This window comes from Culex quinquefasciatus, chromosome 2 (genome assembly GCF_015732765.1).
Source record: "Culex quinquefasciatus strain JHB chromosome 2, VPISU_Cqui_1.0_pri_paternal, whole genome shotgun sequence".
Classification (NCBI taxonomy): Eukaryota; Metazoa; Arthropoda; class Insecta; order Diptera; family Culicidae; genus Culex; species Culex quinquefasciatus.
Window position 1 is genome coordinate 92,802,900 of NC_051862.1, and position 12,351 is coordinate 92,815,250.

A 12,351-nucleotide genomic window follows, 5' to 3' on the forward strand; every position below is an offset into this window, starting at 1 on the left:
TCAGAAGGTTAATCAGGAACTTTGGGCAAATGTATCGAAGATAAAAACGTTTTTTTTTTTTTTTCTCAACTTAAACATAAAGTTCGAATTCTGAGACCCTATTTTGGTCGAATTTGAATGATGACTGCCTATTGCACTACCAAATGCGTGTTCTCAATATTCCATAACTACCGTTTTGGCCGCCATCTTGGATTTCAAATTATCAAATATTTTTAGGATTATATTGAGAGATTACCGACCCAAAACTAGCCAACGAAAAATATACTTAATCGTCAATCGATTATCCCAAGTCAAACATTTTCGAAGACTACGGATAATTGAGTCTACACATTGGTCTGGACTGTAATTCAGTGATGAAAACAAAGTTTGCGGGCGCTTAATGGATCAAGTCTCGGGTGAGTTTTTATAAAGCCGTAAGAGCCACCGTGACCTCCAACACTAATTTACATTTTTCTCCAAAATGAAACAATATTTCATTTGTTTTAAGTTTAGGGCACTTGAAGGACGTGTAGATGTACAATCTCAAGCATTTTTGAAATTGGTTTTTCGTGAGTTGGTCGAATACCGATGCAAAAAGGACTTTGTTTACCAATGGCTCTTGCGGCCTTTTGAAAACTAATCCGAGAAGTAAACAAATTAAAAGAAAAGAGTTACGAAATAACCTATGAAATAGCTATTTAAAGGAAATTTCCATGGATTTTGTATGGATTGTCAAATTAAGCAATTTTCCGTACACAATAGGGTGACAAGAAAAATTTAGAATTTTTGAAAATCTTGAGAGATGCCACCTGACTCAATTCTTTAGGTGAAATTAAGTAAAAGTGCCAATTCGGTTAAGGTTTACTGCCCATCATTGAAGATTCAGCTATTATGCCAAATCAAGTATTCCGAGTAAAACCTCATTTTTTGTGTTTGTCACTAAATCTTCGCTACGGTAATTTCAAAGGGGAATGGGATATTGGCCGTTTGGTTTTTCGCATCGGCAGCCATAATCAAACAATATCTCAGTGGACCGCTTTTTACCCCTTGACGGTATAATCTCGATTTTGACAGAAGTGTAACCGTTTCTTCAATGATTGGCAGTTTAAGGGTTGCTATTGATCGTTGAAGTTTGTATGGTAAAAAGCACAAATTTCGTGGCGTTAAATGTGTCGGATCATTGTGAAGTGTAAAATTTTATGTCAAACAACTTTAGCGAAACCGAATAAACCCTGATAAGTTATTAGGGATTTAAAGAAGACGTTTTTGTATGAAAAGATTTATTTTGCCTAATCAATCGAGTCAGGGGGTGTTATACTAACAGGTAGCCGGAGTGACCAGGAGCTCTCGAGATATTTCGACTACAGGAATTGGGTCCTAAAATGAAGCTTAGATTGCTGATATTATTGTTTACAGCGATAAAGCTTATTTTTCTGAGTACAATGACCCTTTGTACGACCACATAGATTTTGAAATGGATTTTTAAATCAATTTTGAAAAATTAACCTCGCGGTCCTTCTTGACAGAAAAGCTCTTACTTGACAGCTCGTTCCAAGGGGACCATAGTTGATCCATCGAAAAAATGTTGTCTTGTCAAACTAAATTTTCGCATTAAAATGAAAAAAAGTGATCAGAAATGGTTTTTAATCGTGTTTTTTACCGTTGTACATAAAAATTTACATAGGGCTTTAGTACCCAATTGGCCACAACCCGGAGCGGCCGATTCGGGTTTGCTTTGGTGGACATTCAAGGAAATATGGGTTTGAGAAAATGAATCATTCAATTTAGTCAATATTGGTTCATCAATAGAATGCAATTAAGTGTATCGACATTTCACAAAGACGCCCTTGTGTAAAACCACGAGGCGTGAACTCGATAAGCATGCTCCTAGATCCGATTTTTAGCAGAGAAGCAGGCAATCTACAAATCATAACAAACTCCAGAGCATGATTATCTTGATCACCCAAAATTTCCAACAAACTTCCCGGACACCGGAAGAACCCAAAACCTCAGCACAAGAGCAAGAGAACAATCACGTTCTTCCTGTTTCACTAAATCATTGCTCTTAGCATACCTACTTCATGAGCTCAGTTCAGAGTTTTTATTTTTTCGGGGGAGAGTTTATTCAAGAGCAGAACCAACGCATTCAGATATCCAGTCAGTGTCAGACGGTCGACAAGGGAAAGCCGGGCCCCAAAGACCAAGGGAGGGAGGATACTGTCGTCGCCGGGGGTGGCCACAGGAAGCATTGGAGAGGGTGGGGGGGTCTCAAAAGAGAGAGAGAGAGAACAGGACAATCGCGCTCCCAGAGAGTGAATGAGAGCGCGCTAGCAGGTGGGGTGAATCAAGAAGGGAGAAAATGTCATTAAATTATCGATCCGTCTGCGATTTTGCGAGACTTCCTTCTGACGAAGGGGATTTTTTTCGATGGTTGAGGATTGGATTCTGGGTCCTTACCTTCAGATAGTTCCAATTCCAGCTCGGCCAGCTTTTCCCGGATGTCATCCGGGAGGCTCCCGTAATCCACAATGATGTCACTCATCTTTTTCCAGCCCTTTTGGCGTTTTTTTTTCTCGATTTGGTTACTTGGATCCCTCCTTCACCACTAGAAGCAAATTGGCTTAAACGCCAATCAGACAGTAATCAAAGAAAAACGCAGCTCCGCCTGGTTCTCACACTATCACTTTAATTCACGGCAATTTCTTTTGATTTGCAACCAATCAAAAACATTATTTTCACGCTAATTTCCTCTATTTTTCCACTTTTTTGCTGCTGCTACTTCACCAAAGCAAACCCGAACACTGTGAGAAGAGAAGAAACACAATCAGTCGCGAGCAAAACACACTCACACACAGCTGCACCTTCGCGTCCCGACGGTGACAGATGTTTGACGTTTGTGGTGTGGTGCTAAAACGCGATGAGCAGTGAGACGACGGCGGTGGGATTTAAACACAAACTCTCTCACACAATGCAGAATTCTCTCTTGCGCTCTCTGCTCACCGCTCACCTGCGACGGTCGAAAACATGAAAACAAAACTCCAGAAAGTGAGCAAATCTTCTCACTTTTTCTCACTTGTCATTATTCTCAATGAATTTTGAACGCAGACTTTTGCTGCATTCGCAGCTTCCTTTATCTTTCTTGCTTATTTTGCATCACAAACTTTCATCAATGATTCCTTACAAATTTTGAAAGATTTCCTTTTTATCACATCACACGAATTCAAAAACACCTCCAACAAGGAGCACACTTCACTTACACTCACTTTGAAGAGGCAGATCCTTCTTCGCAAAATTGAAAACCAAAAATTCCACCTCTTTTGAGCAATGTTTAAAACCGCGACTTAGCTACCAGCTAGTAGCTGCGGCTTAAGAGCACCAAAAAGAGGCAGCCTGTGCGGGCTCCTAGAACTCCGGCAGCACCCGAAAGCAGCCACTTATCCACTCTAACTCTGCGCTGGTGGAGTTGAGCCGCACCTCGTCGATCGAATCGTAACTTTGTTTTGTATTGTCGCTTCGACAGTCGCAAGAAAACTGACGAGAGTTGGCCGTGCAGAGCATCGAATGGGGTTCTGCTGAAGAGAGCGAATGGTCAATGAGAAGATGCGAATATTCTCTTGACTGGGCGCACTCACTGTTGTGAGAGAGTTCATTGATAGGGAATCGCGAGGGAATGGTCAGATGAGAAAGTGAGGTTAGCCTCATTGGTTTTGGACTAAAAACTGTTCAAAATACATACTTCAATTTTAAATCGTTCGTGAAATCTTAGCTTATTCATTTCTATTACGATCCTTTATGTTTTGTTTATGAATAATTTTAATATGGGAACAGAATTTAATTCCAATTTGAATTTGAATTTGATTTTCATTGAATTGGGTCCTAAAATTAAGCCTAAATTTGTGATATTATTGTTCACAACAATAAAGCTTATTTTTCTGAATACAATGTGGTACATTTCAGACTCGAATATCCGAAGACCTTGGCAAAGTTTCACTTCGGATAATCAAAACTTCAGATAATCGAATCACGACAAATTTTTTTTGTTTTCATGTTTTTGATTGTCTAGCTTTGGTATGGTCCCAAGATGGTGGCAAAAATGGTGGTGTTGGAATATTGAAAAAATACATTTCATAATTTAATAGGCAGTCAACTATTCAAATTTGACTTAAATTGGGTCGCAGAATTCGAATTTGATTTTAAAAACTAACTTAATCCACCTATGTGATTGATGCCTTCCTCACTTTTTACCAATAATAGTGGTTTGGACACATATTTCAGCTATTTTTTTTAGATCCAGAAAAATAAGTACACAGTTATAACTTAAGTGGTTATAACTCGAGACAGGGTTACCAAATCATCAATGTTGTGAGCTCGTTGGAAAGGTCTCTCGATTACCTAACCAACAATGGGTTGAATGATGGATCCAGACATCGTTTACGTACATTTAAGTGAGATCCGGCTTCAAAAAAGTACATAAATATCACTTATGTGGTAATAACTCGAGACAGGGTTGCCAGATCTTCAATGTATGGTCAAAATCGGTTCAGCCATACATACCATACCAATCAGCTTAGAACACCATACGCGGTGCCCGTGCTGTATCAAGAAGGTTGTTCCATGTTGCTCGGTTCTGGGCTGCAGCTCGCCAGTCTCCTAGGTTGCAGATCTTTCTTAGGTCCGCCTCGATCTGATTTCCCCATCGTGCACGCTGTGCTCCTGCTCTTCGGCCTGTGCCGCCATCCGGTCGCGCGCGGTCAAAGAGCATCCTGACAGGATGGTCTTCGTCCATCCTCGCGACATGGCCGGCCCACCTGAGCCTCCCGATTCTCGCCAGGGTGACGATGGTCGGTTCTCCCAGCAGCGCGTGCAGTTCGTGGTTCATGCGCCTTCGCCACTCGTTCTGAGCTGTACGTACTCCACCGTAGATCGTTCGCAGCACCTTCCGTTCGAAAACTCCAAGGGCTCGTTCGTCCTCTTGCCGCAGCGTCCAGGTCTCATGGCCATAGAGGGCAACCGGTCTAATCAGTGTCTTGTACAGGGTCAGCTTCGTGGCGCGTTGCACTCGATCAGATGTCAAGGTTTTCCGTAATCCAAAGTAGGCGCGATTCGCGGAGTGGATACGAGTCCGGATCTCTAAGCTGGTGTCGTTGTCGGCCGTTACCAGCGATCCCAAGTACACGAATTCGCTCGCCTCCTCCAGCACATCGCCATCCACAGCTAAAGGGGTGAGTCTTGGGGGGTCAACGTCCTTTGAGCCCCTCCCTTTCATGTACTTTGTTTTCGTCGTATTCATGGCCAATCCAATTCGTCTTGCTTGCGTCTTTAAGGCGGTGTAAACCCTTTTCACCGTCTCTAGGTCTCTCGCTATAATGTCAATATCGTCCGCATAAGCAAGAAGTTGGACTGTCCTGTTGCAAATCGTGCCCCTCGTGTCTATGCCCGCTCTTCGCACAACTCCCTCAAGTCCGATGTTAAACAGCGCATTGGATAAGCCGTCACCTTGTCGTAACCCTTGGTGCGATTGAAAGGGGTCCGCTAGCTCCCCTGCCACTCGCACGTGACACATCACACGATCCAAGGTAGCCTTGATCAGCCGAGTCAGTTTGTCCGGAAATCCGTTCTCGTGCATGATCTGCCATAGCTGTTCGCGGTCGACTGTATCGTACGCTGCCTTGAAATCGATGAAGATGTGATGTGTGGGCACGTTGTACTCACGACATTTCTCGAGGATCTGCCGGAGCGAGAAAATTTGGTCCGTGGTGGCCCGAGCGCCAGTAAACCCCGCTTGATAGTAAACCCCGCTGGGCCTACGAACCTCCGTGCGTACGGTGTCAGCAGACGGCAGAGGATCTGGGAGAGGATTTTATAGGCCGCGTTGATAAGCGTGATGCCGCGGTAGTTGCCGCAGTCCAGCTTATCGCCCTTTTTGTAGATAGGACACACGACACCATCCATCCATTCTTCTGGTAGTTTCTCCTCCCTCCAGATCTTAGAAATCACCAAGTGGATCGCCCTCGCCAACTGCTCTCCTCCATATTTGAAGAGCTCACCGGGTAACCGATCTTTACCGGCGGCCCTGTTGTTCTTCAGCTGCCTGATCTCCTTCTTCACCGTCTCCAGATCAGGTGCCGGGAACTGTTGGTCAGCAGTGGGCGGTCCAAGTTGGGCTTCAAAGCCGTCTCCATGCGCTACATCGCCGTTGAGGTGCTCGTTGAAGAACTGCTGCCACCTGTTCAACACCTCGCCTTTGTCCATAAGAAGGTTTCCCTCGGCGTCCCGACAAGTGTTGGCTTGCGGCGCATAGCCTTTGCGAGACCGGTTAACCTTCTCGTAGAACTTTCGCGTCTCGTTCTGCCGGAACAGCTGCTCCATTTCGGCGCGATCGCGATCTTCCAGCTGGCGCTTCTTGAGCTTGAAGACCGTTCTCTGCTGTTTCAGCGCTTGTTTGTATCTGGCCACGTTCTCATCAGTTGCGGCTCTCAGCTTCACCGCATAAGCTGCTTTCTTCTCGTCAAGTAGCCGCTGGCACTCCTCGTCGAACCAGCGCTGCTTTCCAACTCGGACCGTACTACCTAGCGTGGCTTCAGCGGCACTGCCGATGGCCGATGGTTAGCGAACGACTGGACATGGCGTACCATAGGTACTTCGAGTACCGCAGGAATAAAATAGACCCACCAAGCGGTCCGTTAGCCTCTTGTCCAGTAACTCCGATACCCTGGCCTCCCCGCGGCGCTAGCCGGGATACTAGTAACCTTTGGAGAGATCGGGTAACCAACCCCGGTGGGAACTCTGGTAGTATGCTGACAGGGAAGGGGGGCTCCATCCTCTTCGGAGGGTGTAGCTATGCCGTTAGGCCTCGTGAGAAAGGCCCCCGTTACGGTGTCGAGAGAAAACCGGAGCTGGGTCTCGGTAGCTTCAAGGTGGCAGCCCCACCCCGAGACTAGGTATCGCAGCCCCAATCCGGCTGCATACCGAAAATAACAACATTACGAACAATCAAGAAGGAATAAGGATCCGGAACAAACGGCACAGACCTAGGCACGAAAAGGACACCGATTGGAAACTCGGAACATGGAACTGCAGATCGCTACGTTTTGATGGGTATGAGTACGCTCTGTTGAACGAGCTCAAACCCCGCAACTTCGATGTTGTAGCACTGCAGGAGATGTGCTGGAAGGGAGCGAAGATGTGGGAGGATGATGCTTTGGAGCTCACCATGTACCAGAGCGGCGGAGCCGAAAACAAGCTGGGAACCGGCTTCATAGTGTTGGGCAAGATGCGGAGTCGTGTGATAGATTGGGAGCCGATCGACGACCGGATGTGTAGGTTGAGGATTAAAGGCCGTTTCTTCAACTATCACATCTTCAACGTACACTGCCCACACGAGGAATCATCCGATGCCGAGAAGGAAGCGTTCTACGCGAAGCTGGAGCAGAAGTTCGACAGCTGCCCGCAGAGGGACGTCAAGATCGTCATCGGAGATATGAACGCCCGCATAGGAAGGGAGGAGATGTACAAGCCGGTGATCGGGCCGAACAGCCTGCACACCGTCACCAACGACAACGGCCAGCGGTGCATCAACTTCGCAGCCTCCCGCGGTATGGTGGTACGGAGCACATTCTTCCCCCGGAAAGACATCCACAAAGTCACCTGGACATCGCCTAACCAACGAACAAAAACACAAATCGATCACGTCCTCATCGACGGCCGATTCTTCTCGGACATACGGAACATCCGCACGTACCGCGGTGCGGACATCCACTCGGACCACTACCTGGTGGGTGCAAGCATGCACTCAAAACTGTCGACGACGTACCACCGACGACGGAGCCGGCTCCCACCGCCGTTCAACACTGAGCGGCTGCAGGACACGGCTGCGGCTCAGCACTACGTGCAGCAGCTGGAAGCGAGCCTGCCAACGGAGGAGGAAATCGGTTCAGCCAGTGCTGAGAAAACTCATTGAGAATTTTTGGTCACATACATACATACTAGGGTGGGTACGTTTTTCAAAAAGTTCTCGGATCAAGTTTTAGTATGGTTCCCCTTGTAGGGTATGCCCATATGGACTTTCATGCCAAATATCAGCTCATTTGGTTGTAAACTGGCTGCGCGCATCAGGGTTAAAGTTTACATGGGAATTACTATGGGAAATTGGAACTTTTTGTTCAAACGCTCCTACAGGTCTGGGAAAATCACGCGCCAACTTCTGGTATGGTCAGGCTTATGGGGAATGGTCTGGAGATCACCTTTCCCGAAGAGAGCATATGGATTCGTTGTCCCTAGACCTGGCGCATCGGCAAACAATCCGATGTCTCCGGAATCAACGGTTTTCGCTCAAAAAGCATCAAATTTTCCTTAGCATGCTATGAAAGCTTGATGAACACCGCGACGCCAAACGTATTACATACACACACACATACACACACAGACATTTGCTCAGTTTTCGATTCTGAGTCGATATGTAAACATGAAGGTGGGTCTTTGAGCTTTTGATAAAAAGTTCATTTTTAGAGCAGGATTATAGCCTTACCTCAGTGAGGAAGGCAAAACAAGATGTTTTGATTATCCGAAGTCCCATAAAAACCTTCGGATGATCGAACTTTGGATAATCGAAACTTCGGATAATCGAAACTGGACTGTACAATGACCCTTTGTACGACAGCAAAGAATTTAAAATGGATTTTTAAATCAATTTATAAAATATTAACTTCGGGCCCTTCTTGACAGTTCATTTCAAGGGGAGCATAGTTGATCTATCGAAAAAATGTTGTCTTGTCATTTTTTTTTTGTTTACAATACACAGTGGTTCAAAAGCCTGTTTTGACGAACTTAATAGGCCCACAAAACCAAAGCTAAAAACTCGATTCGCCACCTACATTCGAGTAGGAGAACTTTGGTGCAAGGTTACGTTTACGTTTTTGCGCGATAAGTGCAAAGGCGAGTGAAAACTATTTTAATGTTTTTTAAAAGAAAATTGATCTTTTGGAATAAAATAAAGTTAACAGGTGGTAAGAAATAAAAAGTTCTATCGATTGACTTTTTGATTTTTTTGCTAAGTTGCCTTTTTCATTGAAAATTCTGAGATCCGGATTGAAAACGCGAGAATGAGGTTAGATTGCAAATTTTGAAAATCATTCCAATTACCATTTTTCAAGCAGAGCTTTGCTTTTATGGTAGAAGTGACTTTAAAAAATATTTGTTCACTTGAATAATCTACATTCTCAATTGATTATTTAGGTTTTGGTTGATTAAAACATTCCCTTATTTTGAATCAGATAATGAACAGGTTTCGTTTATATCAATTAAGCTACCGTAATCTGGGGCGAATCGGGACTACAGTCTGAATAGGGACAGCAGTTTTTAGAGCACTTAAAGCTTTTAAATATGGAAATGGATGTACACATTTTGTTGGTCTGAGTCTTTTCTAACCGAAACCAACCAGAAAAATCACAATATTGTGCTCCAACATGGTTAAAACTGCTGTCCCAATTCGCCCCATGTGTCCCGATTGACCCCAGTTTACGGTATTTATTTCTTACCTGAAAATGGTATAATTTGCTATTAATGTCGATTTTATGATGAAATAAAACAATTTCAAATTTCAAACCAACTTACTCGCTGTAGGTTATAATGAAAACATCACCCCAAGTTTCAGCGCCCTCTAGTGGGGGGTAATTTTGACGTTTGATTGCCTATTGATTAGAGCAAAAAGTAAGCATTTTCGTGCTTCGACATGTTCTACAACTTTGTTCAGCGTTGTCATGGCCTACTTTTGATGAAATTTGTTTTTCAAAATACTCATCACAGTAGGCTATGGAATTTCTAACTTTTGACAGTTAAGAGATAGAGCTTTGGTGTCTTGGGCAAAGTTGTAGGGCTGAAAATTTCCACAAACTTTGTCGAAGACGCCAAAGCTCTATCTTTGCGTTGAATACCAGTTTTGGAACCTTTTTCATAAATCCCTGCCAAAAAACAGTTTTTCGACTAAAACTATGTTGAACATTGATTTTAGACGATTACAATGTTCAGAAGAGTTGTCAGTAATATCAAAACAAACAACTTTGTCGAAGACGCCAAATTGATAGGAGCTATATGTGATGAGTTATAACAAGATTTCGTGATAATTTAGCTAGTTTTCGAGCTCGGTATACAAAGCCTCGGGCAAATTTGGGCCAAAGTAGTAAAAAGTAGTAAATTTCCCTCAAAATTACATATTTGAGTATCGAAAAATGGAAGAGTTTTTAAAAACTATGTGTGTATTTTTTTCGATGAAAAATACGTTTTTTCGGAATTTGGATTACGCCATCAAATCGGGCGTCCAATTTTACATATAGTCCTTTTGTCGCCAAATTTCCTTCTCATCACCATTCCAGGCTGCACAACATTGAACAACACGTATTTTTTCGCATGTTCAAAAATGAAGGGGGTCGTACCACCTCTCCGTAACGGGATATCGAAAAATGCAACTTGGATTCGTGATCAAAGACCCCCTTAGGATAAAGTTTCACGAAAATCGAAGAGGGGTCAGGCAACTGCTGTGTGAGTTGGCAGAGAAAAACCCAGGTTAATTTAATAACAAGATCAATTACTGTATTTACGGTTGGAGATTTTTCCCAAAAGCATTGTTGAGTACAAAAAAAAAGACTTAAGCAACTTATCTTGTTAAACTTTTGATAGAAACTTGCTTGTTCACTTCCTATTGAGCTTTTATTATAATTTCTCAATATCTCAGCAACCAAAGTAGGATCAAGAATGTAAAATTGAGAGAAGAGTTCTCTCAGAAAGCTTTTTTATAATTAAAAAAAGGTGAAATTTTTCAAAATTTATCTAAACTTCATTTCGAGAGCAAATTCATAGTTAAAATTGTCTTTGAAAATAAAACCTTTTCAAATCATATACTGAAACAACCATTTTCTCTAAAAAGCGATTAACCTACAAATTTACACGAAATCGATTAGAAAATCCCTTCACAAGATAAGAAATTTCAAATATTTTCAAAGCACTTTTGTATGGACAATGTGCACTCAGATTTTGCATACCGCCTGGGCGCAATTGCTCTTAATAATCTCCATCATACAGCTAATGTAAAGGCGTAGTCGACTTCCCCAGCTTGAATCAAAGTTCAGAATTACCGTGGCATTCTCAACGAAACATAAAGCAAAACACCTTTATTATATACTTTTATTGACAATATTCAATGTAATACAGATTACATACATTTCTGTGTTTTCTTCTTCTTATTTCATTACATAATATTTCATTACCTTTTGTTCTTCTTCATTTTCTTTCGGATTCTCCTTTTTTGTGTTGTTCCTTTTTTTTCCTTTCTTCATTTTCAATATTTCAATATATCAAGCTCACACTTAATCTATGTCATTACTGGATTCTTTGTCCCCCTATCAGGTGTAAGGAAACGGAAAACATAAACTTACGCGCGTGGAAGTTTTCCTTAAAAACTGTTGTTTTTTTTTGTGTGTGGTACGTTTACAAGCCTGTTTACAATTCGGAGTGTATGTGTATTACATTGTAGGTAAATCAATCGCAGGAGAATTTACGAAACTTGTTTCTTCCATTTCTCAAATGAGCCATGTGACGATGTTTTTTGTGCCTTATTTTTTTTTTTTTGTTTGGTTTCATTTAGTTGTTTGTCTTACGAGAAAGGATGGAATCTTTCAATATGCTCATTTCGTTCGATTTCTGGTAATTTTGAATTATGAGTTGTTATTTTTCTATATGATGACTGAAGCACAATTTATATCGTTGCCCATCGTTGGCACTACAAAAGCCTAATCGGTGTTGTTGATGTTTTATTTTCCTTCTCAAAGATGGCATGACTTATGAGTTGTTTTTTTCTCAACTTACTTTAATGATTATTTTATTACCTACTTATTATTAGTAATAATAATGTTTTTTTTTTTATAGTTTAAAGTTAATATTTTCCGCTAATTAGTGTGAGAGTCGTCTTCTGAATCTTCTGCTCTGCTGTTGTGAATGTGTGTGTGTTTTTGGTGTATGAGTGTGTGAAAATGTGTTGTGATTTCCATCTTTTTGATTATACTTTTTTTATGAGCTGACTATTTCGAACATACAGATGCAAATGTAGTTTTTTTTAATCTATTTTCTTATTTCGCTTTTTTTTTTCTTTGTTGCTTTGTAATGAGTGATGTTTTCAATGATAAAAACGATGCGTTTTATTCTCTCTATTTTGTTTACTTCTTTTCACATACAGTAGAGTTAATACAAAAAATGACAACGGCCACTTAAAGTGGCGCGATTTGTTTTAAAAATGTTTTACAAATTTTTGAGCGAATGACAGTATTCCGTTTTTTGGTTTTTCTATTTTTTATTTGTTTCTGCTTTCTGAGGAAAAAAATC

General features: G+C 42.0%; 1 protein-coding gene across 8 annotated transcripts in view; it reads right to left on the bottom strand.

Annotated features, from left to right (window-relative positions):
• LOC6036908 (disco-interacting protein 2) overlaps nucleotides 1-3,501 on the bottom strand; it is a 179,581-nt gene extending 176,080 nt beyond the window's left edge. For 4 of the 8 annotated variants that reach the window (XM_038255694.1, XM_038255693.1, XM_038255691.1 and 1 more), the window contains exons 1-2: nucleotides 3,237-3,501; nucleotides 2,437-2,780 (exon numbers count right to left, since the gene is read on the bottom strand). In XM_038255694.1, the coding sequence (XP_038111622.1) occupies nucleotides 2,437-2,521 (85 nt within the window). In that variant the 5' untranslated portion in view covers nucleotides 2,522-2,780; nucleotides 3,237-3,501. Of the gene's footprint in view, nucleotides 1-2,436; nucleotides 2,781-2,840; nucleotides 3,120-3,160; nucleotides 3,179-3,236 lie in introns of those variants that run through there. The other 4 variants (XM_038255690.1, XM_038255687.1, XM_038255688.1 and 1 more) reach the window with 4 other exon arrangements.
• Nucleotides 3,502-12,351: the final 8,850 nt, after the last annotated feature.